The sequence below is a fragment of the Condylura cristata genome, unplaced genomic scaffold (genome assembly GCF_000260355.1).
Source record: "Condylura cristata isolate star-nosed mole 26May11 unplaced genomic scaffold, ConCri1.0 scaffold00001, whole genome shotgun sequence".
Classification (NCBI taxonomy): domain Eukaryota; kingdom Metazoa; phylum Chordata; class Mammalia; order Eulipotyphla; family Talpidae; genus Condylura; species Condylura cristata.
This window is the reverse complement of record NW_004567102.1, coordinates 9,568,281-9,595,240: the sequence shown is the minus strand read 5'-3', so window position 1 is coordinate 9,595,240 and position 26,960 is coordinate 9,568,281. Positions and strand designations below refer to the sequence as shown.

The 26,960-nt window shown below is 49.4% G+C and overlaps 2 protein-coding genes across 2 annotated transcripts; both read right to left on the bottom strand.

Annotated features, from left to right (window-relative positions):
• Positions 1 to 9,179: 9,179 nt before the first annotated feature.
• CNPY3 (canopy FGF signaling regulator 3) lies at positions 9,180 to 17,166 on the bottom strand. Its single transcript, XM_004673491.2, has 6 exons — positions 16,910 to 17,166; positions 12,919 to 13,042; positions 12,143 to 12,239; positions 10,453 to 10,575; positions 10,146 to 10,263; positions 9,180 to 9,859 (listed from the first exon to the last, which is right to left on the bottom strand). Exons 1-6 carry the CDS (start codon positions 17,058 to 17,060, stop codon positions 9,642 to 9,644), a joined length of 831 nt encoding a protein of 276 aa, XP_004673548.1. The 5' UTR covers positions 17,061 to 17,166; the 3' UTR covers positions 9,180 to 9,641.
• Positions 17,167 to 20,739: 3,573 nt separating this feature from the next.
• Positions 20,740 to 25,901, bottom strand: PTCRA (pre T-cell antigen receptor alpha). The gene is made up of 4 exons (XM_004674009.1): positions 25,844 to 25,901; positions 23,095 to 23,409; positions 21,841 to 21,885; positions 20,740 to 21,260 (listed from the first exon to the last, which is right to left on the bottom strand). The coding sequence occupies exons 1-4, from the start codon at positions 25,899 to 25,901 to the stop codon at positions 20,740 to 20,742; spliced, it is 939 nt and encodes a 312-aa protein (XP_004674066.1).
• Between the last annotated feature and the right edge of the window lie 1,059 nt (positions 25,902 to 26,960).

Genomic DNA, 26,960 nt, shown 5'->3' with positions numbered 1-26,960 from the left:
GCATTAGCCTCTCAGCAGGCACAGGCAGCAATCTGCATGCCAAGTTCTTGAATCAAAGCATAAAGTCTCTCTCTAGAGAGAGGTAACCTCCTCTTTCTATAAGGGGCTGGCTAATTCTGAAGACTTCTACACCTTTTAGCATTCCTTCGCCAAGCAAATACAAATGAAAAAGAAAATATCGAGAAAAAAAGCCACAAGTTCCTAGGCCACTTGAAATATATTCAGTCAACCCACGTGGAAGAAGAAGAAAATTGATTTCTTCCTCCATGCTTTACTGAAAATAAATTTGTTGTTTATTTTACCTTAAGTCAGGAGTTCAATAATTAGTTGTTTGGCTATAAATTGATAAACTGAGTTCAATCTGTTTGCCAACAATTTGGTCGAATTATCAGAACTGCAATTTTAGGAGACATAGACTTATTGAATGATTTCCTTTTGTCACACTGGAGTTCTAAAATGCACTTAAGAAAGTGAAGAATAACATTAAATTAGAATAACAACCAAAATGACAGGAAAAGAATGTGTCACTTCCTCCAGTGGACTGACTGAATAATTTGAAGTGACCTAGGAATGTATGTATGCCTTTTTCCCTGAATTATTTTCTTTTTCATTTGCTTTTGCCTGGAGAAAGAAGTAGGAGAATTCTTCTTTTAACCCTCTCTGCTGTATCTGAGATTAACTGGGGTTTTCTCAGGGCTCCAAATGCTGTTGGGAAGTGTTCCCTTTGGAAAAGACAAGGGTAATTACATCAATGTGTGGTAAGGATTTTACCAAACTCTTTGGGGCTTAATAGTTAAGAACTAGTATTTTTGTGATTTGGAATAGTTTCTTCTCCTGATACTCGAGTAGACAATGGTGAAGCTGGGAGGAGAGCACTGATTTGTAAACTAGACAAGTCTGACCATCCTTTCACTTAGAAATTGCCAAAGACCTGACTCAAGAACTCTTTGACAAAACAATCCCCCAAAAATGTACTTTTTAAAAGATTTTACCTATATTTATTTGTGTATGCCAAGAACTGGGGTGCATGCCAGAGATGCGAGGTAGGGGGTGAGAGAATTCACCAGAGACAGAGTGGGGGGCAGGATGGGCAGACTGATGAAGTACACTGAGGAGGGGAGCAGCAGGTGAGGCAGGAGAGATCTGCCGCACCATGTGGGTCAGCTCCCTGGCCTGGGATTGAACTCATGCCACAGTGGCTGGCACCTGAACCACCAGGAAGACATCCCAAAATTTATTTTGTTCATTTAATCTAGGAACAATGGACTTCCTTGGAGGCCAAGGTGTTAAGTCGCAACACCATCATCAAAGAGGTCTGAGTTCGATCCCTGCCCAAGGAGCTGACCCACAGGGCACAGCAGACCTCTCCTGAATTGCTCACTGCTCCCCTGAGCAGTGTATTTCACTGCTCCCCACCCTGTCTCTAGTGAATCCGCTCATGCCCTGCACTTCTGGCCTAGACCCCAGCTTTTGTATGCATATATAAATAAATAATTTTTTTTTAAATCTAGGAACATTATTACCTGGAAGGGGGGAAGGAAAAAAATGACCTAGAACAACTTGATTTTTTGATTAGGTGTAACATGATGCCCCAACCACTCCTCAGGAAAACATTCTCTTGTTTATAGACTATTTCAACTCTTTTTTTCCCCCTTTCTTTGTTTTAAAACCAAGTTGTTTGACCTTTTTAGTGTAATGCACACCTCTAAATGGCATTTTGGTGATTAACTTGTAGCTTTTACTCTCCATATTAGTGTGGAATTTTACTTACATATTTGGTTTTTACCTAAACATTGATGCTGAAGATTTTAGAGAAACAAAACTTTACCAACAGGATCATTATACAATCTTTCAAAATAATAGAAATGGGGGTGGTAAATTTAGATTTAAAAATTATTGTTGCTTGTAGTCCTATATATACTTTCCACTTCAAAAGACAAAATTTTGTTCTCAAGTGGAGAACGATTTGATTTTTCTTATCTGGAGGCCTTTTAGAAATGTTGAGCTCATGGTGCACATGACATTTCATTGACCTTTTCTTTCTCTCTCCCTCCCTCCCTCCCTCCCTTCCTTCCTTCCTCCTTCCTTCCATCCTTCCTTCCTGCCTTCTCTCCCTCCTTCCTTTAACCTTTAGCTTCAAAAGCATGCTTCTTCCTCTGATCATCAATTGCTCACCTTAAGCACCTTTTTATTTATTTATTTTTAAAAGATTACTTATTTATGCATACAAGAGCTGGGGTACAGGCCAGAAGTGAGGGGTGAGAGAGGATTCACCAGAGACAGAGTGGGAAGCAGAACAGGTGGATAGATTGAAGTACACTGCTGAGGGGAGCAGCAGGCGGGTCAGGAGAGGTCGGCTGGGCCATGTAGCAGCTCCCTGGCTGGAGATCAAACTCATTTTGTGGTGACTGGAGATAGCTCAATAGCACTGTGTCTTTAACCCCTGCACCACCAGAGAGGCCCCCGTAAGCACCTTTTTAATTGACTGCACTAAAGGAATGGGCTGAAACTTTAATCATGCTAAAGTTCTGAACATTTTAAATGCTTCCACAAGTTTTCAACAGAGTGAAGTTAGGGATGATTATAATAAAATCAGTTTCCAAATGGAATTTTTCCATTTGTTGATACTGCGGCCCCAAACAAATGTTTGTTTCAACTTTTCTCCATATGAACATGTTATTTGTTGATTTTTTTTTGGGGGGGTAGGAAATTGTACCCAATTGCTATTACCTTTAATCACTACCAAAGTGTAACAGATAACTGCAGTCAGTCCTTCCTCTCTAAATCATCGGTATACTTCCTCTGCCCTCTGAAATATATCAAAACTGACTTTTGTTTTACTTGATTAGTTTATTTGATTGTGAGCTTTTGCTAACACAAATCTGAGGCCCTGGGCCACAGAACAAATCATAGAATATAAAGCAACCCATAGTTAGATTTAGCCAAAAGCAAGAATAGAATAGATACACAACACAGGGCCCTCCCTAGTGGCGCACCTGGTAAAAGCAGAGCACTAGGATGCCAGCCACTGCAGCTTCAGCACAGACGTGATCCCAGACCAGGGAGTGGCCCACTTGGAGCAGCAGACCCCTTCTGTCTCACCGGCTGCTCCCCTCAGCAGTGTACTTTGTCCATCTGCCTGCTCTGCTCCCCACTCTGTCTCTAGTGAAGCCTCTCACCCCACCCCCATACCCCTACCCAGTTCTGCATGCATAAATAAATCTTTAAAAAAAATAAGTAGTACAAAACATTTTTTGAAAAATATACAACACAAACTGTTTGGAGGTTCCTCAAACTGCTAAACATGGAGCTTCCCTACGACCCAGCAATCCCACTCCTAGGTATCTACCCAAAAGACACAAAAATACTGATTCAAAAAGATACCTGCACCCCCATGTTTATTGCTGCTTTATTTACAATTGGAAAAACATGGAAGCAGCACAAATGCCCAAAAGTAGATGACTGGATTAAAAAGATGTGGTACATATACACAATGGAATATTACTCAGCAACCAAAAAAGAGAAACACATGTCTTTCGCAGCAACTTGGATGGAGCTGGAAAAGATCATGCTTAGTGAGATAAGCCAGAAAGAGAAAGAAAAATACCGGATGGTCTCACTCATAGCAGGAGTATAATGGAGACCAGGCGAGAAAATAACAAGAACAATGAACAGCCATATACCAGAGACATTTTGTGGGGGTGGAGTGGGGAATGGGACCAAAAACGGGGGGTGGGTGGGTCATGGAGGGGAAGTGCACCGGACTATGGTGATGGCACATGGGTGACTTGATGATGGGAAACCCACGGGGATTACAATTGAGATTAAAAAAAAATGTACAAAATGATGTAAAAATAAACTGTTATAAAAATTATATAATTTCTACAAATAAATGTGAAAAAAAATACAACACATTATTTGGAATTACTGAAATTAAATTCTTCTTCCTCCACTGTGTAATATCTTTGCCAAAAAGACTAGTTTAGAAACTGCAGCTGGAGAAGTCTCAAGGCTATTCCTATTTGAGGACACATTAAAATCCTAGATTTATGAAGTGAGTATATATGTAACTGCAGATGGGAGATGTCCTAGCTGTTTTGTTTTGATTCTGAGCTGGTGAAAATTCACTTGTCAGGCCCTCCCTGGTGGTGCAACGGGTTGGGACACAGCATTGCTAGTTAGTCACAGCAGCTTTGGTTCGATCCCTGGCCCCAGACCTGACCCACATGGCACCACCTCTCCTATCTCACCCGCTGCTCCCCTCAGCAGTGTTCCTCAGTGGGCCTGTTCTGCTCCCCACTCTGTCTCTGGTGAATCCTCTCACTGCTCCTGCACCTCTGGCCTGTACCCCAGTTCTGTATGAATAAATTTAAAAAAAGTTCACTTGTCAGATGACAGACACCAAACTTCAGTCCAAGCTACTGGAGGGATGCCACAGGGAGGGGAGGGAAGCCCCCCACTCAAATGGACTCTGCTAGCAGATTTATGACAACAGAGCCTCTGCACTATTATTTTTTCAAGATTTATTTTTGCATTCAGAACTGGGGTACAGGCCAGAGGTAAAAGGGTGAGAGGATTCATCAGAGACAGAGTAGGGAGCAGAACAGGGGAAAGAGTGGGGACAGAGTGGGGAGCAGACTGAAATACACTGCTGAGGGGAGGAGCAGCAGGACAGGAGAGGTTTGCTGGGCCATGTGGGTCAGCTCCCTGGCCGGGGGTCGAACTTATGCTGCAGTGGCTGGTGATAGCTTCAATAGTGCTTCGCTTTAACCTGTTGAGCCACTAGGGAGGTCCCCCTTGGATTTTTTTTTTCTTGTATCACTATGAGAGTTTATTATTATTTTTTTTATCATTCAAACATTTTTTTTCTCTCATTTTTTTAATTTATTACAAAGTTTATTTTTACATCATTTTGTACATTTTTTTTTCATCTCAATTGTAGTCCTTGTGGGTTTCCCATCACTGAGTCACCTGTGTACCATCTCCATAGTCCCGTGCACTTCCCTACCCCCTCCCCTGTTTTTGATCCCACTCCCCACTCCACCCCCACAAAATGTCCTGGTATATGGTTGTTCATAATTCTTATTATTTTCTCATCTGGTCCATTATACTCCTGCTATGAGCGAAACCATCCAGTATTTTTCTTTCTCTTTCTGGCTTATCTCACTGAGCATGATCTTTTCCAGCTCCATACCCCTTGGACTTTTTAACGTACCATGTAAGCTCCGTCTGCTTTCGTAAACCCCGGTTTAGTGACTGTCACATTGGTCCCTGTGATGGTGGGTTGTAACTTTAATTAAAGGTGCATCTATGAGAACTCTACCAATGTGAGTGAAGCAAAGTTTTGTCACTTTTGGTTAAAAGAGTTTTAAGTTCTCTTATATATATCCATCTGCTCCTTAAGCTACTCTTCTGTGAAAGCGACCCACCACTTGCATCCTGGCGACAAGCTAGACATGACTCCTTGAAACGGAAGATTCAGCACAGGCCAGTGCATTTTGATGAGTTGAGGAGCAAAATACCAGGACCATTTTGGTAATTCCTAACAAAATAACATCTGACTTTTTGAGTGTCATTTTTGGTTTTCCTTTTTGGACATGAAACTTTTTACCTTTTAAGGGAATTTGGAGGTGTCTCAACCCCGGAGATGATAAATACAGCTTGTTTCTCTCCCAGAGTGTAGTGACACCTCCTTGTACAGAATAAAAATTATTTTAATGCAAGTTAAAGTTCGGTTGGCCCATATAACCCTGATAGATGAGGAGTGTAGCTTTAGAGAGTGAGTGAAAAAATTGGATTCCTCTTAAAAAAAAATTATAAAGAGAAGCCAGTCCTGGAGGGCAGCTTAGTAAGGTCAAGTTGACTTTTAGGGGCCCTCCCTGGTGATGCAATGGGTTAAAGCACAGCAGCAGCACTGTGAAGCTGGCCACAGCTGCTTCAGCACGAGTTCAATCCCCAGCAGGGAGCTGACCCACATGGCGCAGCAGACACCTCCTGACCCGCCTGCTGCTCCCCTCAGCAGAGTACTTCACTCAATCCACCTGTTCTGTTCTCCACTGTTTCTGGTGAATCCTTTCACCACCACCCTTCCCCATGCCTCTGGCCTATACCCCAGTTCTTGTATGCATAAATAAATGAATCTTAAAAAAAGAAAAGAAACTCTTTAATAGAGCCAACCAGGCCGTCTGGGGATATTCAAGAAATTCAGAGGGCTCTGCCCTTAGGACCAGTACAGTCTTTCCATAAGCCAGTTAAGCACACTGCGTCTGTTGCCCAAAAAATGGTTGTTTTTTTTTTTTCTTCCCAGTATAGAAAAGTAAGAGCAGGTTTGTTCCTACTTGCCAACTAAAGTGATGCAGGGTTGCTGTGGACAGACAGACAGACAGGTTGTGCCCTGCACAAGGGCTCTGTATTGAAGCCTTATGGGCAGGTATAGTTATTATCTGTTTCTTGGGGAATTCTGGCAGTCAAGTATTTAAGAAAATTTATATTAAAATACCTGACAGATGAGGCCTTCCCTGGTGGTGCAATGGGTTAGGACACAGCACTGCAGCTGCCTCAGAGCAAGTTCTATTCCCCGCCTGGAGGTAATCTACATGGCACAGCAGACCTCTCCTGTCTTGCCTGCTGCTCCTCTCAGCAGTGGTGTATTTCAGTAGATCCACCTGTTCTGCTCCCCACTCTGCCTCTGGTGAATCCTCTCACCGCCCCTGCACCTCTGGCTTGTACCCCAGTTCTGTATGCATAAACAAATAAATCTTAAAAAAAAAAAGAACTGATAGATGGAACTTAGTGGTGTGACAAGCACCTTTTTCTAACTTGCAAAAAAATATTGTATAGAAATGCCACCCAGGAACTTAGAAATACAGAGTAGCCTGTTTCTAGGAGCTTTTAGGATACAGAGGTCCTGATGCAGCCACCTCAGAGATGACAGAGCCCTGACTCCTAGGACATCATGAGTCTATAGTGCTTTTAATCATTGAACTGGAACCTGGCCTTCGTGGGTCTGTGGTTCCATCAGCCTTTGTGGCTCTGGATGATGGAAGTTTTTGAGAGGTTCTCTCTGAGGTTTTAACAGACCCTGACAGGGTAACTTCAGTGAGGTCCAGCCCCCTTTTAGCAGAACTCAGAACTTCTCCTAGTGAAGTGGGTGCTAGCTGACCTCATTTTCAAACCCAGGAAGAAGTATGTTTATTAAACATCTAACATTTGTTAAGACTCCTAAGTTCCCAACACAGCAAGACTAGTTGGGCCCTGACACCTGTGTATTTAACAGGCACCCCAGGTGGCTGTCATGGCCAGGTAAGTGCGGGAAGCCCTATTCTAATACTGTTTCTAAAAAGGGACTTAAATCAGGCCATCCCCTCATCTCAAAAAGGGAAGAGACAGGCAAGCGGGAGGCAATATTCTAGCTCAAAAAGGCTGGTAAATGTAGTGGGGAAAGGCAAAGAAAAACCTAAACCAAATCCTGGTTTTAGCCCTTTCTAGGCTGGGTCAGGGGAGCAACTGCCTGGTGTGGCAGGTGGGTGGAGAGCTGGTTGAGTGTACAGGAATCTGACCTTTGTGGGGGCTTGGGGGAGGAGGAAAGGAAGCTCATCAGGCAGCAGCCACAGGTCAAAGAGCAAAGCAGCCCCAGAGCTGTCTGCCCGCTGGTCTGGGATTGGGCCACTGGGTCAACACCCAGGTGAAAGGATAGGCCTTTGTTTTGTCCACTGTTAAGGACCAATGACACTTGGGACTGGAGTGCTATGCATGAGAGAATGGGGGAATGGGAGCCTGGCCTCCATCCTAGACTCAGGGAGGGCTGCAAATGATTTCCCAGACTTTGACCCTCCTCCCCATTGTCACCCATGCTCAGAACAATGGTCAGGATGAGACTCACATCTAGGCTGCAGTCTTACTGCCCACAGAGCCTTTAGCAGAGGCCGGCAACAGGCCTGGAGGTGCAGTAAAAAGGGATCCTTCAAGGACCTGTTCTAATCTTCATTGGCTAGAAAGTTTCAGGTTTGTTCTACTTTTTATGACCGTGGCTGCCCTACCTTGGGGAAGGAAAAGCGCTGAGCAGATTCTAAGTTCTCTGACCCCCAGGAATTCTGACCCTGGAGCCTCCTCACTGGCAGACACTTTAGCGGTACGCCTGCTTTACCCACTGGGCCCGGCATGAAAAGTGAGAGGGAGGCTAGCACAGGCATCAGGGGGCCCACTGGGACTGCCCACCTTTCCTGCCTTCCTAGAAGCAACAGCTGCTTCCTATTTCCCTTGTTAGTGGGGGCAGGTTAAGGACAAGAAAACAACCCAGTTCAAGCTGGCTCACTCTGCCAGTGTGAGTTAGGGGAAGGGGCCCTGTCAGCTGTGGGGTGCTGGGAGCATAATGGACTCGGAGCCTGAAACCCACAACTGAGCATCAGCTGTGCCACTTCACAGCAGGTCTTCGGGCTGCGTTTCAACTTGAGCCTCACTTTCCTCTTTTATAAAATGGACTTAACAGCACCCACCTCTCAGCGTGCTGCAGGGGTTAACGTGAAGGCACATGCAGCTGTCATTGCTATTGCTACCCTGATCCCTGCACTCAGGACAAACTGGGGAGGGGCCTGAGCCTCCCACCCCTTCAGAGGCCAGCCTTCCAGTTCCTCCCCTGCCCCCAGAGAACACGATGTAACCGGCTGTCATTGGGGACTGCGCTGTCCTCCCCTCGGGGCTCCAGGCACACCAGCCTGGAAGAGCAGTGACCAGGTGTGGTCATCAGGGAGCAAGGTTCAAGACCAACAGGCAGGGCCGGAAGGAGGTGGGAAGGCGGGGTGCAGCGGGGGCAGAGGGGTCACTGGTAAACACTTTACACAACCGAATGGTAAGACCTTGGGGGAGAGAGAAAAGGCAGGAGGGAGGGAGTAAGGGCAGTCAGGTGTCCAGAACCTAAGTGAGGCCTCTTGGCCTGGGGTACTCAGGGAGACCAATGGCAGCTGGGGCAGGGCCAGAGCCCTGTGCTGGCCTCACCCCACAATGTAGGCCCTCCACGCATTTGCTGTTTTCCTCAGTTGGCAGGTTGAGCCTCAATGATTCAGTCTCCTCACCCTCAGCCCCCAAGGCTGAAAAGCAGGGAGGGGCAGGGAAGAGCAATAAAGGGGTTCCAGGACCCCCTGAGGTTGAAGGGGACTGAAGGGGACTTAGAAATCAGAGCAAAAAGGCCAAAAAGATTTTTACTCTGTGAGCCCTAGTGAGGACCGGGCAGAGAGCAAGGTGTCCACAGGAGGGGTCAATGGAGGGGAACCGGGGGCCTGCAGCCTTGTTTCCCAGTGTGGGGAGAAGTGAGGGTGGTGAAGGCCAGGCGTGGCCCGTGAGCTCCAGGGGGCTCCAGCCCTGGGCCCAGCTGGAAGCCGGCTCCCCCAGAGTCACACCAGAGTCCTCAGCAGTCCTGACACGGCGGGGTTGGCCTGCAGCCTGTCAGGAGAGAGGGAAGAGGCCAGCACGGCTGACCACAGCTGATCCGAGTCCTGCCCCAGGCTGCATCTTTCCTGGGCAGAAGAGGGCGCTGCCCGGGCAGGGCGACCGCAAGGCAGAAAGCCGTCTTCGCCCGCAGGAGCCACGCTCCAACTCTTCAGCTTCCAGGTCAGGGTTTCGCGTCCGGGGATGCTGGGGTAGGCTCAAAGCTCGTCAGGGGGACTGTGCGTGAGGGGGGATGCCTTTTGGATGCCCTCCTCCTCTTCAGGGCTGGGGTCTCCTCCGAGGCCAGTGAGCTCCTTCCTCTGTTTGCTGCCACTGCCACCCAGTGTCTTGCCCCTGCTGCTCTTCTTCTTCGACTTCTTCCCTCCCAGGGCTGCTGTGTCCCCCTTCTTGCCAGACCACTGCTCTGCCAGGCAACCTGAATGAGGAGGAGAGGGGCCTCAGCAGTCTGGTTTGCTGCATGAGGGCCAATGGAGCCAGTGGCCACCAGAACTAGTGCCCAGCAGTCCCAACCTCTGGCTCACTGGTCTGGGGCCTTGTCAGGCTCCACCAGGTTTCAGCACCTCTCACCTCCTCCTGTCCCATCAAGCTCCCTCAGGGCAGAGAGACCAGTGTGTTCCTATTTCCTATTTGTTTTCCACCCTCCCCTCCCCTCCTCCTGTGAGGAGCCGACCTGCCCTGCCCTCTCCCTCCCTAAAACTCACTGGTGTCCTTCCCCTTCAGCACGTGGTTGGCGCAGAGGAACTGAGTGAGGTCCTCCTCCTGGTGGTTCCTGTACCAGTCCTCGATCACCTCCTCAAACTCTTCCACCAGCACGTCGCACTGCAAATCAAACACCTCATGTTGCCAGAGGCCAAGCACCGACTTGCCTGTTCCCACAAGTCCCTGCGTCCCACCACCCACTGCAAGACAGGAAGGTGACGGCGACTCTAGGGAAACTGAAGCCTGTCGAGACTCAACCCCCACCCACCTGCTGGGCACAGCAGCTTTGGAGGGCCCAAGGGCCTGTACCTGCTTCTTGAGGTCAGCCACCTCTGCAGAGGTCTCGTTCCACAGCTCGTAGGGGATATCCATCACCACCTTGACCCCTTTGTGTACCAGGTTGTGTAGGGTCTCAAAGGTCTCTGACATGCCCTGGGGGAGGTGACCAGATGTGAGAAGCAGACACACCTTCTCTGCCTCCCAGCCCCCTCGCACACACCCTCTGTCCTTCCAAGAAAGACTGTCATTGTCCTCAGGCCTCTGAACAGATACTGCTTTTCTAGGAAATACATTTGTCTTGGCTCTCTGCCCTTGCTGTAGCTGGGTACATTCGCTTCTCTATGTCCAAGCCACTGCCTGCTGGGTTCTTCCCAGGGCTTGTCCCTTTCCCTGGTGGAAGAGGGCACAGGTTAGGCAGGAAGGACTTTTTGAGCTATAAAGCTATAAAATCAGCTGTCTTCCAGCTGATTCTTTCCGGAAACAGCATACCATCTATTTCCTCTATCTTTCCAGAGAGTACATACAAATATATGCAAATATGCGTACAAAAATACTCTTTTCTACCCCATTTTTACACAAGCAGTACTATAAATCATATACTACTCTACACTTTTTTTTTTTTTTTAATGTATACAAGAACTGGAGTACAAGCCAGCGGTGCAGAGGGTGAGAGGATTCCCCAGAGACAGAGTGGGGAGCAGAACAGGCAGATCATCGAAGTACACTGCTGAGGGGAGCAGCGGGCGGGTCAGGAGAGGTCTGCTGCGCCATGTGGGTCAGGCCCCTGGCCGGGGAGCAAATTCATACTGCGCTGACTGTGGACAGCTAAATAGCACTGTGCTTCAACCCACAGTGCCACCAGGGAGAGCCCTGCACTCTTCTTTTATTACCTAGCAATATACCATGGCGAAACTTTATTTCATTTCAAAAAGAGCTACCTCATTCTTTATTTTACAGTTGCATAATTATCCACTGAAGGACCCTATCACTTAACCACGCACCATACGGGTGAATGACTAGGTTGTTTCTAATTTTTTCACTATAGAAAATAATCTGAAACATTTGTTTACATGAAAGCAAGCGTGGATGGTTTGAGGACAAGATGCATACAAAGTTTAAAGACAAGACCTAAGACTTATGTGGCATAAGTCTGTCCCCCCAGTTTCCCAGGGGTTTCTGTCTAATCTCCTCCCTAGAAGGTACTTGGGTGGAGAAATGTGGGAGATAACTGTCTTAGCACAGGAAGACGTAAAGGAAACACGGGACTTACTGGAAGTTCATCACCCAGGGAGAGAAGCTCTTGTGCGCTTGGTAAGCACATTAAACCCCTCTAGGTGCTGAAGGTCCATGTAGGCCCCTCTTGGCCCAGAGGAGGAAGTGGGTACTCAATCATCAGCCCCCAAGCTCTCCCAATGTCTCCTGCAAACCCCCACACCCTGCGCATCTGAGCTCTCCCTGCAGGAGCAGTCCTGGCAGGGGATCCACCTTGGGTGTTTCTGCACGACTCAGCAGAGCCTTGATGGGCTGCCCCCTGTCACTATGGATATGTGTCGCGTGCCACCCAGCAGGGAGGAGGGCAAATGGCAGTCCATGAAAAATGGGAAGAGGCCAAGAAGGCAAATGCCTAGGGCATCTTCTTCAAAGGGCTGCCCCCCGGCAGACAAGTTTAGATTCACACAGGCCCAACCTGGCTGGAATGAAGGACAAATACACAGCCAACCTTGGCAAACCGGTTGCTGCCGGTCCTCTCCTTGTGCAGACTGTAGTCCAGGAGCCTCTTGCAAATGGTCTCAGTGACTTCAATTAACCGTAAGTCCCTGTGAGACAACAGTGCGCGAGGGGCTGAGTCCCCCTCCCAGCCCCCTCGGGCCTGCGGCCGTCCCTCCAGCCCTGTACCCCAACACCTGTGCATCTCACCAACGGGAAGTCAGAGCTGGAAGGAAGATAGGTCATCTGGTCTGGGGGCTCTGAAATGCTGGAACACAGACCAGAGAGACAAAATTTTAACAGCTCTATGGGAAATTTTTTTTATAAAGCTAAATGAATGATTCAGTATTTTGATTTTTTTTTTACAAAGCAAAACTGACTAAATTTTGATGTTAAAATACTTCTGTTTGAAAAGATAATCATAGCCGATGGGAGGTTTTTTTTTGCTTTGTTTTTATAATATTCATTCCTGGCAAAATGAAAAGCAGGCAATCCTGAATTACCAAAATTTTAAGAAATTACATCGGTCCATGAAATCTAAGAGTCTGAGAATCCCTGATAAGGTCCGACAGCCTTGCTTTTACAGATAGAGTCTGAAGTTGGGAGGAATTAAGGGATTTATGAAGGGTCCACACCGGGTGGGGCGGAACCAGAATCTGGGCCAAAACGTCTCAGTCAGAGCTTCCTCCCTTTGGTGAGTCTGCCTAGCTGAAAGGGAGAAGGGAACGCCAAGCCCCCAAAGCTTCCAGGAACAAAGCAGGTCAGCCAGTGGGTGCCCCATTCGCTTACGACTTGGTGTACTTGACCCCGGAGGCCTTCCGGTCCAGGATGCCATAGCCGGTGTCAATCACCTCCTTGGTCTTGCCAGTTTCCTCAAAGGCTGACTTCAGCTCCACAGCAACGTATTTACACACTGGGAGGGGGACACAGCACAGTGTGAGTGTAGGCGAGGGGTTGGGGGACAGCATCTGGCACACACACAGGGGTGCCTCTTCCAGGTCCTGGCCAATGCTGGGGGCAAGAAGGACCCAGCATCAGACCACCAAACGGACTGCACTGGGTGAAATTTGGCTCCCAGGTCCACTGCCCTGTGTCCACTCTTGACCCTTACCCCACTGACATAATTTCTCCCAGTTCCTCCCTGCTCCTACCTGGGGAGGCAGGAAAATTTTACTTTTAAAATTTTCAGAAATCCAAGAGCTTATATTCAACAATTGTTACTTATCACAATCTCGCTTATGTAACATAAAATATGACAGCATTTCTCCATGATATGTATGGTGCTTGGTAACACTCTGAAGCTGAGGACATCATGATTTTTCACCCCTAAATAAGTCAGCATGCATCATTTGAGAATAAGGGCCGTTTCCCGCGTAACAGTAAAGCAACTATGGGTACTTGGAAAATCAACAGTACATTTATCATCATCTAATACTCAGACTACACACAGAACTCCTCAATTGCCTCTTATGGCTGCTTTATTAGGGTTGAGTTCATATGTTGCTCCAGCACCTGCTCTCTATCCCTATCACTTAATTTGTTCCACCCCTATCTTCCCTCCAGAGATGCTGCTTCCAGTTACCGCATATTTATTTTTTTTACTCCCTCTTACCTTTCCTCAAAATGTTAAGCAACTCTGATGTGTCAGGCACTGCCTGAGGATAGAGACATGAAAATAGAGTGCCTCCCTCCAGCTACTCAGCCTAATGGGGCACAAAGAAGTATAGACAAATAGTTACTAAAGCAAGAGAAGCAGGAGAGTATGAAGTGCCTGAGGCCTGGGGAAAGCACTTGATGCCCTTGAGGGGCTTTTCTGCCCCTAAGCCTTAAAAGTCTCCTCCCCCAGGAAGCCCTCTGGGTGAATCCCCAAAGGCTCTGGATTTCATCCAGGCCCTGCAGGGTTCTTGCTCTCACTAAGGGCCTTCAGGCATCTGCGTCTCTCCAACTGGATTTCAAGGGCACTTGAAGTGAGTGTCATGTTCCGGGATTACTCTAGTCTGGGACTTTATGGGTTTAGATACTTGAAAAACATTGCTGTTAGAGACTGTGTGTGTTTGAGCAGCTTCTGATGCCTCCAAATGGAATAAGGTCTGCAGCCTATATGCCATCAGAGTTGTCCTAACACTGAGAGCAGTTTGGTAGAAACCAATTTACCACCAAAACAGATAAATCCCCTGTAGGCTTGCTTGGTGAAGTTTTTTTTTTTTTTGTTTTTGTTTTTTTCAAGATTTATTTATTTAGGCCCTCCCTGGTGGCGCAGCGGGTTAAAGCACTGCACTGAGAAGCTAAAGGCCACTTCCGCATGAGTTTGATCCCTGCCTGCCAGGGAGGTAACCACATGGCGCGGCAGACCTCTCCTGGCCCGCCCGCTGCTCCCCTCAGCAGTGTACTTCGTCGATCTGCCTGTTCTGCTCCACACTCTGTCTCTGGTGAAGCCTCTCACCGTCTCTGCTCCTCTGGCCTGTACCCCAGTTCTGTATGTACAAATAAATAAATCTTAAAAAAAAAAAGAAAGATTTATTTATTTATTCGTATAGAACTGGGGTACAGGCCAGAGATGCGAAGGGTGAGAGGATTCGCTTGGTGAAGTTTTATAACATATATAAGTAGGTGGCTGGAAGAAGTTGGAAGACAAGAAAATGCCAAAGCAGAGGGGAGATCTCAGAATGTGCAATGAAATGAAGGCATCTCAAACCCAGGCCCATTTGGGCTCCTCCCCTCTTCTGTCCTATACTCTGTAAGCTCCTCATTCTTCTGGCTCCTTTGCCTCTTTCTCCCACGCCCTCAATATGTAGTATTCCAGGCCAGGGGTGCTGGAACCCATCAACCCCTCTCTCTTATACCCATCAACCATAACCTTGCTTCCTAATGCTTCCAAACCTTATCTTGTCAAGACCCCCTCTGGGGATCCCACCCAGAACCAGACTTGGAGAAGAATCATGGCACAGACCCCAGGCCCCCATGGACATCCACCCACTCTTTTTCTGGGCAGGTTTTCCTTCCTCTGTGCCAAGGCCTGTTGCATTCGGGCTCCTGAGCCAAGAGGCAGGTTTTGTGGGGCAGACATAGCCAGCCATTTAATAATCAAGTGTAACAATGATAAATAAAAGTAACACAGTCTTAAGAGGAGCCTGAGGGCTGGAGTTTGCCAAGTCATCCTGTGACTGAAAATCCCCTTTAAATGAATCTTTACCAATTACCTACAAAATGAGGTTGGGCTAGAATGATCTGTAAGATCGCTATCTGTGCTATGCTTCTAGGACTCTGTAGCCACCTCCTGAAGGAAAGATGAGAATGGCTATGAGAATAAGGGACTTTCTGGTATTAGAGTAATAAGACAGGTAACAAAAAAGGAGGAAGGGAAATCCTCAAAGGGTATCAACTAGACGCAAGAAAGAGTAAAAAAAGGAAGCATCATGATCCCCAATCTGTCTCCTGAAGGGAAGAAGAATGAAGGTACAATCTAGGAATCCCACTACCAGTGAAGTCAGCAAGGCTCTGGGACACCTCATCTTTAATCTCTCAAATGGAAGGATTATGTCTGAGGGCAATTACCTCCACTTCCCAGTGCTTAGGGGACATCTGGCTGCTGTAGGCTTTGAATGGGAATGAAAGGGATTTATAGTCAACTTTGGGGGCGGGGTGAGCTTAAGGAGGGAATGATTGTAAAGACCTGAGGAAAAAACAGAAATTAAAGAGAAGAAAAAAATAGGCCCTTCATAGTCTCAGATTGTTGGTCTATATGCAGGATCTCTTCTCTCCCTCCCCCCTTTCTTCAGGGCCCCTCTTCAGGCCCCCTCTATGTCTTTGGGATTCATTCTTTTTCTTAAAAAGATTTATTTATGCATACAGAACTGGGTTTCATGCCAGAGGTGCAGGGGGTGAGAGGATTCCCCAGAGACAAAGCGGGGAGCAGAACAGGCAGACTGACTGAAATACACTGCTGAGGGGAGCAGCTGGTGATAAAGGAGAGGGCTGCTGCACCCTGTTGAGTTCATTCCCTGGCTGGGGAGAGAGCCCATGTCTCAGTGGCTGGTGACAGCTTGACAGTGCTGTGTCTTTCACACCTGTGCCACCAGGGAGGCCCCTGGGATTCCTTCTTTCTCCATATTTCTAAGATCTTCTGCACCTAGTACTCCCAGGCTAGTACTAAAGTGAGTCTTTAGGCCTCAGACTCTCCTAGCTCCACACAAGCACACTGCAACCCTCCCCCCTCCCCCCCAACTCCTCCTTATCCTGCAACTACCAGGCATGGTGTGAATAAATCTCTGAGGCAATTCTCTGCCCTCAAGGAGCTCAGGGATAGTTGGATTACACACAGCGAGTTACAGATTACAGTTAAAGCGGTGGAGAGAGCACAAACAGGGAGAGTCTCAGGTTCTTCTTCCCCCAAGGCTAGTCATATGGGTCCTTTCAGTTCCTCAAACTTGTCCTTTGCTTCTTAGCTGGGAGCCGTCTGCATCTGTGGTTTCCTGAATGGGACCCTCTCTTTTCGCTTCTGCTCACCCGCGAACTCCGTTGGGTTTCCCACAGGAAGGCTTCCCAGACTGGTCTACACACCACCTTTCTTCCCATCTCTGCTCTAGATGCTCCCCACCAGGCCCACAGCCCTCCTCTACCAAGCAACTGCTTGTTTTTACCGATTAGTAAATCCCAGGTGCACCGCAAGCGCGCGGCGCAGGACCAAGCTCTGGCTCGGGCGCCCGGGACCCTCCAGCCCAGACCCTTCCCCGCAAGCCCCGCCCCCCGGCAGAGACTCCTGCGGGCCCCGCCCCCTCACCTTCGCATTTGCTGGGCAGTCGAACCCAGTCGGTCTCCTCGGCGCGGGCCTGGCTGGGGCCCAGCTCCGGCCCGGGCAGCAGCAGTAGCAGAGGGAGAAGCACAAGACAGCGGGGACCGGACCGGGGCGAGGGCTCTGGCGACGGCTCCATGGCCCGGCCGGACCCGACCCGAGCGGACCGGGCTGCGCTTCCTCCGCGGCTGGCGCCGGGCAGCTTCCCCGACCCGCTTCCGGGACTGCACACGTGCCTGGCGTAACCACGGCAACGGCGAGCCCGGCCGGCTCCCGCCTCCGGCCGCCCCGGCCGCCTGCAGGCCGAGAAGGCCCGCGGATCACGCAACCAATGGGATTTTCGGGGTTTGCCCTCTAGCGAATGGGAGGCCGATATTTTTTCGGCCTCGGCCAATGAGAGGGCGCATGGTGTCCGCAGTGACCTATGGCGGCGTCTTTTCCCCAGCCCTAAAGGAGGCTTTGGGAGGGGCTGGAGGGCGGAGTGCCGGGACCCGAGCGGCGGACCAGCGGAGTGGAAGGGTTGGGGGCGCTGGTTCTCGAAGAAGTGGGGAAGGCCGTCTACTGTCTCCGCCGTCTGCGTAGACGTCACTTCCCTCCTGTGGTCAAAATGCAGCCAACCCTTCCTGGACACCTGCTTTTACATTTTATTATTATTTTGCTAGTTATTATTTTATTATTAGAGTTGCTGTTGTCATTGCCAGACACCCTAGTAGGCACCGTGGTGGGGGAGACCAAAAAAGGTCAGACAGTCCCCAGTGATAGTGCCCAGGAAGTGACCCTACGTTTGCCCCAGTAGAAACGGAAAGAAACAACTTTCTCTGGCCTTTCCTGGTGGCGCAAGGGTTAGGGCGCAGCGCTGGCCGCAGCCACTTCAGTGTAAGTTGGATCCCCACCCTGGAGCTGACCCACATGGTGGCAGACCTCTCCTGACCCCGCTCTCTGCTCCCCTCAGCACTGTACTTCGTAGATCTGCCTGTTCTGCTCCCCACTCTGTCTCTGATGAAGCTCTCACCGCCCCTGTACTCTGGCCTGTACCCAGTTCAGTATGCATAAATATAAATAATACTTAAAAAAAAAAACTTTTCTCTCTAGATTTCAGCTTTTTTCCCTCCAGGCTGCTGTTCCAGGTTCGCCTGTTGCTGGGAAGCTCAAAGTGGTTAATAGAATTACTGCGTACCCAGCCAATTGTAAACGTTCATGAATTAATTTTCTTTTCAGCGTGTGACCTCCCTTTTTGCCCTACTATTTACTTCTTTGAATTCTGATCTCCCTGGAGGTAGAGACTTGGCTTATGAGTGATTGTAGTTCCTGTCCACTTCTTCAGCACAAGAAGATGCCCAGTGAGACCTCCACCCGCTGTATCAGCCAGAGGGGACTTGCTGAGTCTCTAGGACTGCTTCAGGCCATGCTTGAGCTCAGTACCCTTTGTTTTGTTTTTGTTTTTTTATAAATTATAAAGATAATATTTTTAAAAAGATTTGTTTATTTATGTATACAGAACTGGGGTACAAGCCAGAGGTGCAGGGGCGGTGAGAGGGTTCACCAGAGACAGAGGGGGGAGCAGAACAGGCAGATCCATGAAGTAAACTGCTGAGGAGAGCAGCAGGCGGGTCAGAAGAGGTCTGCCACATCATGTGGATCATCTTTAGGGCTGGGATTGAACTCACACTGAAGCGGCTGCTGCTAGCTTGCAGTACTGCACCTTAAACATTTGCACCACCAGGGAGGGCCTGAGCTCAGCACCTTTTGGACATACAGGCCAAAGTTGGTTTTTCTGAGAAATTGCCTTCAAATTTCACTTTTTGCCCATGAAGTCCTGTTTCCCAGTGCCTTTCACTTGCTTCCTAGAGGGTGAATAATTCACTATTTTATGAAGACATTTAAGGACTAAGAGATGCAACCTTTTGCCGCCTTTATTTTTTGACCCTCACTTATTTTTTTTTAAGATTTATTTATGCATACAAGAGTTGGGGTGTAGGCCAGAGGGGTGGGGGTGTGTTTGAGAGAGAGGATTCATCAGAGACAGAGTGGGGAGCAGAATAGGTGGATTGACTGAACTACTCCCCTACAGGGAACATCAAGTGAGACAGGAGGAGTCTTCTGCCATGTGGGTCAGTTCCCTGGCCAGGGATTAAACTAGTGCTACAATGGCTGCTTATGGCTTGATGGTGCTGAGACTTAACTTTTTTTTTTTATAATAGTTTATTTTCACATCATGTTGTATGTTTCTTTTTTTTTCAATTGTAATCCCCGTGGGTTTCCCATCACCAAGTCACCCATGTGCCATCACCATAGTCCCGTGCACAGACTTAACTTTTTACTGAAGATAATAGTGTGGGTGAGCAGGTACTTTGGAGAAGCAGGGCCAGCATATGCATAATTCCACAGTGTACAGGAGCAGAAACGCCCTCCTGATATCCTCTGTATTCTCAAGGCTTCTAAAAACCAGGGGAACCTCAGAGCCTGGTCATGGCCCTAGATTTATGTAAGCCCAGGAATCCTCCTAAAAAACAACATTCAATCTGCCACACTGAAAACTCAGAGTCCAGGGCAGGGCAGAATTGGGTCACTGGGGTAAGGTTGGGAAAGCTAAGGGAAACCCTGCTTCCAAACATGAACAAAATGATCTCTGAAAGAACACTGGGGAAAAACTAGTTTGACAGGACCCGTGGGCTCAGCTTCTGTGCTAAGAACTGGGAAGGGACAGTTCTAAAGAAAGTCTGAGGTTAGAGCTGGCCACACCCTCACCCTGACCCATGCTTCCTATCTCAATTTGTGTGTTAAGAAAGGAGCAGTCCCTGTGCAGGTGATGGAAAGATTCATAGCTACAGTTGTAGGATAGCCAAAACCCTTCCCCATCCCCCGAGAATCCAAAAGAGAAACAAGAGAATCTCTGCAAGTGAGTGGCAGTAGAGACAGTGGGAGTTTTCATGGCACAGTAGCTAAGAAGCTTGAGAGGCCAGAGAAACATATGGGGGGGGGGGTTGTTAATGTATAGTTAGTTGCCCATCACCACCTTGGAGAGAGGAAGGCCAAGGTAACACCATTGACCCAGAAAACTGTCCTGTGTTGCCCAGGGACTTTTGGATTTTACATGAAAGCACTGAGAGATTCTTGGGGTGATTACTGAAGAACAATTGGGAAAGACAGTGCTGGGGAAGCTGGGGACACACAGATTACAACCCATGGTGGGTACCTTATAGTTCTATCATGCAAGAAGCTTCTTTAAGCAACAAAACAAAACAAAAACTTCTTTAGTACCTGGCTCAGATGTGATGCTCAATGAATACTTGTCAAATGAATAATGACCCTCAATTGATTAATAACATGGAAGTTTGCAATTACTATCCCTACTCTTGGCATTGGACGAGAGCATGTTACGGGGGGGATCTTGGCCCTCTTCACTTATGTCGAGTCTGTACAAGATTAGACATCAGGCCGAACACCCCACCTTCCTGGGTTCCTGGGCTCCTTGCCCTGACTTCTCCCAGAAGTTGGCCAGGGCCAGGAGGCAGAGTGGGAGCCTTGCCCTGTGCCTGGCTCTGGGAGGAGAAAGAGATGGGACAGCACCCTTCCCGGCTCCCACCCCCACTCTGTAATTCCTAGGGTCACCCTCTGCAACCCCTCTTCCTCAAGGATAACGTCTCAGACTTCTGCCTAGGCTAAGTCTGCCAACCAGACATGAATTATTATTTTTTTAAATTTCCTTGTGTCATTTAAGTTCTCCTTTAATTATCTGCATCTCAAAATACCCCTTGTGCCCAGATGGATCACCACTCTCAAGGGGACCCAGTCTGATGACTTTTTCTTTTCCCCCCTCAGAAAGACGTCTGTCGGCGGGGGAGACAGCGCTGCGGAAGCTCCTTTTCTGGGGCAAGGGGCCGGTCTGAGAAATGCTCCAAGGCTTGCGGCCGGAATCCGAGAGCTTGTCGTGCGCGCCGGGCGGGAGCTCCGGCAGCTCCCCTCCTCTCAGAGTGGGCGCCTCGGGCCCCGACGCGGAAGGCGGGTGTGATGCCCGCAGCCATCTGGAGACTCGTGGGGACCCACCGCGCGAGGTCTCGCTCTGCTGTCTCCCCATCACAGAGGAGAGGGCGGTGGCTGGGGGCCGCCGAGAGCCCCCTACCGCGCCGAGCCTGCGGGTGGAGAGGGCAGCCGGGCCGCGTGGCTGTGCAGGGCGCCGGGAGGCCGCGGGCTCGCGGGCCGGGTGCCCCGGCCGGGTCCACTCCCGCGGCGGCGGGCATGGCACGGAGGCGGCTGCAGGTCAGGAGCACGTCCACCAGCAGCAGCTTGAAGAGCAGCAGCCGCAGGGCCCCCAGCTGCAGCACCTGGCCCCGCGTCCCTGCCGGGAGAAGGAGCCATTAGGAGCTTGGAAACGCCCCACCGACACTCCCAGAAAGATGTTCACCACCGGTGACACCCTGCGACGGTCCGCCCCTTTGGCCCCAAATCCAGGGAAAGTCCTCCCTGGGGTCAAACCTCAGCATCTACTGGTGATCACAAAAAAATATCTTCCCAGCCTTCATTTTACTGTATTGGGGAACAACCAGGGGGGTGTAGGCCAGGCCTGAATTAGAATCTGCTGCAGAGGAGAGTCACCGGCTCAGAATCCTCTATTTCTCCATGGCCTGTGACTGTCCAATGGGGAGTGGGGTGTCACAGTCCCCAGGCAGTCTCTGGTAGGTACAAGTCTGCAAGGCTGCAACCATTCACCAGGCTGCCCAGGAAGCCCTGCCCTGCTGTTTGCCCTCACCTGCGCTTCTTACCTGGGGTCTAAGAACTCCTCTGGGGCCATCTCACCCACTGGGATTGAGGCCCGAGTCAGCCAGTGCCCTGCCTTAGCAAGGCAGCCTCTTCAAGAGTCACCCCACAAACCCCTCTCCCCCAGTCCCACCCATCAAGTCAAGGTTCCCAGTACTCACCCCTCAGAGACTCCCAGAGGCAGGTCCTGGCTGAGGAAGCCTTTCCTGTCAGTCAAGGGGAAGGGAGTGAGTCCTCTGGAGCAGCCCTCCACCCAGTGCTAGCTCCAGCCCTGCACAAGGCAGCAGTTCATGGCAAATTGGGTAAGTGAACAAATGAGCCAGTCAAGGGAGCCATGAGCCCGGTTACTGCAAGTCCTCTGAGAACCCCACTCCTACTCACTCCCTGCTGTGCCCTGTTTTGTGCCCCATGGAGGCTGAGGCACCTCCAAATTTTTACTTATTTATTTTTGCCCTAGAACTTTTGGACAAGGACTCAGTCGATTTTCTCAGTAGCTTTCTTTAAACGTAGAGCATATATTGAACAAACATTTTCATCTGGGAAATGACAGAATGACCATAATCCAAGTAATCCAAAAGTAGAATTAAGTGATCTGGTTAGTAATAATAATAGCTGGCTTTGGGGGTGCTACTTAGCCTCTCTGTGACTGCAAAATGGAAACCATATGATTTACTTTATGAATGTGAAATGTTTAGAATAAATACTCAATAAGTGATAACAATGCAGTACTTAGTTATTAGTTTTTTAAAAAGAATTATTCCTTTATTGTAAGATTATTTTATTTATTTTTGTATAGGAGAACTGAGGAGTAGACCAGAGGTGTGGGTGGTGAGAGGATTCACCAGAGACAGAGTGGGGAGCAGAACAGGCAGATACACAGCTGAGGGGGGCAGCGGGTGAGACAGGAGAAGTCTGATGGGCCATGTGGGTCAGCTCTCTGGGCAGGGGTTGAACTTAGGCAGCTTTGCCACAGGAGTCTTTGTGGTGGTGGAGCTGAGACTTAACCCCTAGGCCACCATCATTAGTACTTAATTGTTGTTTGACCCTAGTAGGTAAGAGGTCAACTATAGGGAGACAGATGGGTAGAAATTGAGATTTCTTGAGTTGTATCTGCATCTTTCTGTGTAACAGGGAAGTGATGCATCAGAGCTTGGATTTGAGACAGATCATGAATAAACCTGAGGACTCAGGGCCCCAGGGCTACCCTGCTGAGCCCAGGGTCACCCCAGTTAGGTGGTCTGCGTTGGACACCCTTCCTGCCCCCACACCGGGAGCCTTCCTGCCCCCACACCCGGGAGCCTTCCTGCCCCCACACCCTTCCTGCCCCCACACCCGGGAGCCTTCTCCCATATTCTAGCTCCAGGTATGTTAGCAGGGCTAAGGAGCATCCATGGGGCTTCAGGCTCCACTCCTACCTGATAGCTGCAGCGGCTGAGTGCTCCAGCTGAGGTTCCGGGGCCCAGTGTGGCATACCAGCTTCTCCCAGGCTGCTAGCTCCTCACAGGGCATGGAGAGCTGGGCTAACCTAGTCCAGGTGCCATCAGCGGCTGGAGAAGGGCCATAGGTGAAGGCCTCCAGTGCGCTGCCATTGCCAGCTGAGAACCAGATGGGGCTCTCCAGGCCAGGGGCTGCAATATTGAGGACCAGGCAGACCACCAGCATCTGTTGCTTCCCATCTACCAGTAGTGTGATTGGTGGGGCCAGAGAAGGGAAGGGTGTGTCACCCAAACCTGCAAGAAAGCACACACCTGTGTGGGTCCTGTCCATGCCCTCCCAGGCCAGCATCACTATCCTTCCATCTAGTTTTCTGTCCTTTTAGCTAGCTCCCACCAGCCATGACCCACCCACTTGTCCAGCCCTCGCTTTTCATGCACCATCTAAGCACTCTTCTCTCTCTGATTAGTCCACCATCTACTTATCCATCCTTTTTCCTTTTTAAAAGATTTATTTATGGCCCTCCCTGGTGGCGCAGTGGGTTAAAGCACAGCATTGAGAAGCTAAAGCCACTTGCACATGAGTTCGATTCCCACCTGCCCCGGAGGTGACCACATGGCATGGCAGACCCCTCCTGACCCGCCCGCTGCTCCCCTCAGCAGTGTACTTCGTCAGTCTGCCTGTTCTGCTCCCCACTCTGCCTCTGGTGAAGCTTTTCGCCACCCCTGCACCTCTGGCCTGTACCCCAGCTCTGTATGCATAAATAAATCTTTTTTTTTAAACAAAAAGATTTATTTATTATGAATACAAGAACTGGGGTACAGGCCAGAGGTGCCCGGTGGTGAAAGGATTCACCAGAGACAGAGCAGGGAGCAGAACAGGCAGTTCTGGTTCCTCCTTGGTGGCGCAACAGGTTAAAACTCAGCAATGTGAAGTTAGCCACAGCTGCTTCAGCACAAATTCTATCCTGGGAGCTGACCCACATGGCGCGGCAGACCTCTCCTATCTCACCCACTGCTCCCCTCAGCAGTGTACTTCATCAATCTGTCTGCTCTGCTCCCCACTCTGTCTCTGGTGAATCCTCTCACCACCCCTGCCTCTCTGTCCTGAACCCCAGCTCTGTATGCATAAATAAATATTAAAAAAAAAAAACAGGCAGATATGCTGAAACACACTGCTAAGGGGAGCAGTGGGTGAGACAGGAGAGGTCTGCTGACCCATGTGGGTCACCTCCCTGGCTAAGGATGGAACTCATGCTGCAGTGGCTGGCAATAGCTTGCCACTGGGGGCTGAGAGGTACCAGGGAGGCCCCTAAACTATAAGCTACTAAAAGAAAAAGAAAAGTAACTTAGAAGCCCCGCATGGGCTGGTAACTAGCCCACTAGGGATTTTTTTTTTATATTTATTTGTGTATAAAGAACTGGGGTACAGGCCAGAGGTGCAGGGGTGGTGGGGAGGACTCACCAGAGACAGAGGAGGAAGCAGAACAGGCAGATTGACTGAAATACACTGCTGAGGGGAGCAGCGGGTGAGAGAGGAGAGGTCTGCCGTGCCCTGTGTGTCAGCTCCCCGGGTGGGGTTGAACGCTTGCAGAGGCAGATTTGGCTAGCTTTGTAGTGCTGAACTATAATCCGTTGCACCACCCCCACTAGAGATTTGAACTCAGGTCTCTGTGACTCTAAATCCCACAGGCCACTCCACTTGGAAAATTTTGCGGCATAACACTGTGAACCAAGCTTGGGACTCCGCCTCACTGGACACCAGAAAGCAAGTCAATCCCATCCCGTGTCCCATGAGGTGGAGTCCCAAGCTTGTCTCATTGATATAATAGAATTAATAACAACAGTCCAGCAAAGTTGTAGAGCAGAGGTCATGAACGTAATGTGTGTCGATGTATATTATCCATACTAATGTTAATAAGGCATCGCAAATAAAGGGAATCGAGAAGGCAAGAAGGGAGCTCCAATACCCTCAACCTCCCAAGCCTCTTCATTTGTGCAGCTAGAGACACTCCAAGTTCAGCTCAGCTTCCCCCTTCTCCGTGAATCCTGCCAAGGTGGCTCTTGCTGATCCTGGCAGCTTCCTTCTCAGAGCTCAGGTCTCTTGCCGTGAGGTCACTCTGCTCCTGCTGCCTGTGGCTAATCTCTCCATCTAGGGAGAGCCTATGACATCCTGGGGGCCAGTTTTAGATCAAGAAATGCACTGACTCAAAAGTCAAGAACCTTCTCTATGACATACATGCAACACACACATGCAAACACACACATGCGTCTCGATGATGCTGAAATTTGCAGAGTTCAGCCCTTGGCTCCAGCCTTGATCTTGGAGACTGAAGGTAAATAACCCTGGAAGTCATTGAGACTTGGGACCTCTAATGGGCTCTCCTTGATGAAGGGGAGTGAAGGTGAGCCACTCTAAGCCCTGTTGGAATAGGGCCCCCCACCCAATGTCTCATCACCCCAAGTTCCATAACAGTCTTGGCTCTCCCCTCCCCACCTCCTGTGAATGTCGTCCAAGGGGTGACTGCCCTCCCTACCAACTCTGCGGAGCATGGAGGTGGGGCTCCAAATTGAGGTAGCTGGAGGTCAAGTACAATGAGGAAGGGGATGGTGGCTTTTTAGTGAGACCCCAAATGGCTCTGTCCTGCTTCCTGACATCCAGTCCATACCCAGAAAGACCAGAGCAAGGGGGTGGGTTTGGGCAACCTAGTGGGGCAAAGAAAGGTCTTACCTGTGGGCAGGGCTGGACACCCGAGGGCCAGGAGGAGCAGAAGCCAAACCTGCACCATGGCCTACATGAGAGAAGCAGGACCCAGCTGCCGACCTGAGGTGTGGGCTGGGGAAGAGGCGCCCACAAGACAGCCTCCCAGGCCACAGGCCCAGCTGCACCTCAGCTGCTCCACCACGGAGCCGTTTCCCTGGGTGAGAGGCCTCCCCCAACCCCCACCACCCTGGCCCCCAAACTCAGTCCTCTCTCACTGGGCCTGGGAACTCAGAGTGTCACTCCCACACCAGGAGCTGGATACTCATATTCCCTCCCAACTGAAAGAGCACTTCACAGCCTGAAAGACTTTCTCCTGCTGCCAGCCCTGCTGGAGGGCAGTTGCCATCTTCAGGGAACAGAGCCCCGAGTTGGGTTTCCGGAGCAGCACCTCATACCCTCAACCTCTGTGAGTTCCATTTCACTGCAAGACAACAGAGGCTCAGAGAAGTCAAGGGACCTGCCAACGCCACACAGCTGGCAGTGGCAGAACCAGGGCGGGAACTGTTTCCTGAGGACTGGCCTTACTAGTGCTAAAAAAGATGCTTGACACACTTATTTACATGTTGTTAACCTCCCTGTTTCAAATAGAATTTATTTTTCAGAGCAGTTTCAGCTTTACAGCAAAATTGAGCAGAAAGTACAGTAATTCCCCTTATAGTGACATTAAACCTCTGTTCAAAAATAAACTTCTTGGGCCCTCCCTGGTGGCACAATGGGCTAAAGCGCAGCACCATGAAACTATCACAGCCACTGCAGCATGAGTCCGATCCCCACCCAGGGGTGTGACCCACATGGCACAGAAGACCTGTCCTGACCCGCCTGCTGTTCCCCTCAGAGTGTATTTCAGTCAATCTGTCTGTTCTGCTCCCCTCCCTGTCCCCTCACTCCCTGCCCCTCTGGCCTGTACCCCAGTTTTGTATGCATAAGTAAAAAATTTAAAAAAAACTCATCGATGCCATTTTCGGTGACTCCATTACATTTTAGCTAGAGATGTCACTTTGACTGAACTTTTGCACTGAGGCATATACCCGAGTGAAATATTAAAATGTCTAGTCATCACAAGGCAAGGATTTATACATAAAAT

Excerpts from the sequence above, each read along its gene's own strand:
- PTCRA (XM_004674009.1), bottom strand. The coding sequence starts at position 25,901 with ATGGTGCAGGTTTGGCTTCTGCTCCTCCTGGCCCTCGGGTGTCCAGCC. Across the intron at positions 23,410-25,843 it reads GTGTCCAGCCCTGCCCACAG|GTTTGGGTGACACACCCTTC; the intron begins GTAAGACCTTTC and ends GCTTTCTTGCAG. Across the intron at positions 21,261-21,840 it reads CCTCTGGGAGTCTCTGAGGG|GGACGCGGGGCCAGGTGCTG; the intron begins GTGAGTACTGGG and ends TTCTCCCGGCAG.
- CNPY3 (XM_004673491.2), bottom strand. The coding sequence starts at position 17,060 with ATGGAGCCGTCGCCAGAGCCCTCGCCCCGGTCCGGTCCCCGCTGTCTT. Across the intron at positions 10,576-12,142 it reads GCAGCAACCGGTTTGCCAAG|GGCATGTCAGAGACCTTTGA; the intron begins GTTGGCTGTGTA and ends CACCTCCCCCAG. Across the intron at positions 9,860-10,145 it reads GCTGAAGGGGAAGGACACCA|GTTGCCTGGCAGAGCAGTGG; the intron begins GTGAGTTTTAGG and ends CTCCTCATTCAG.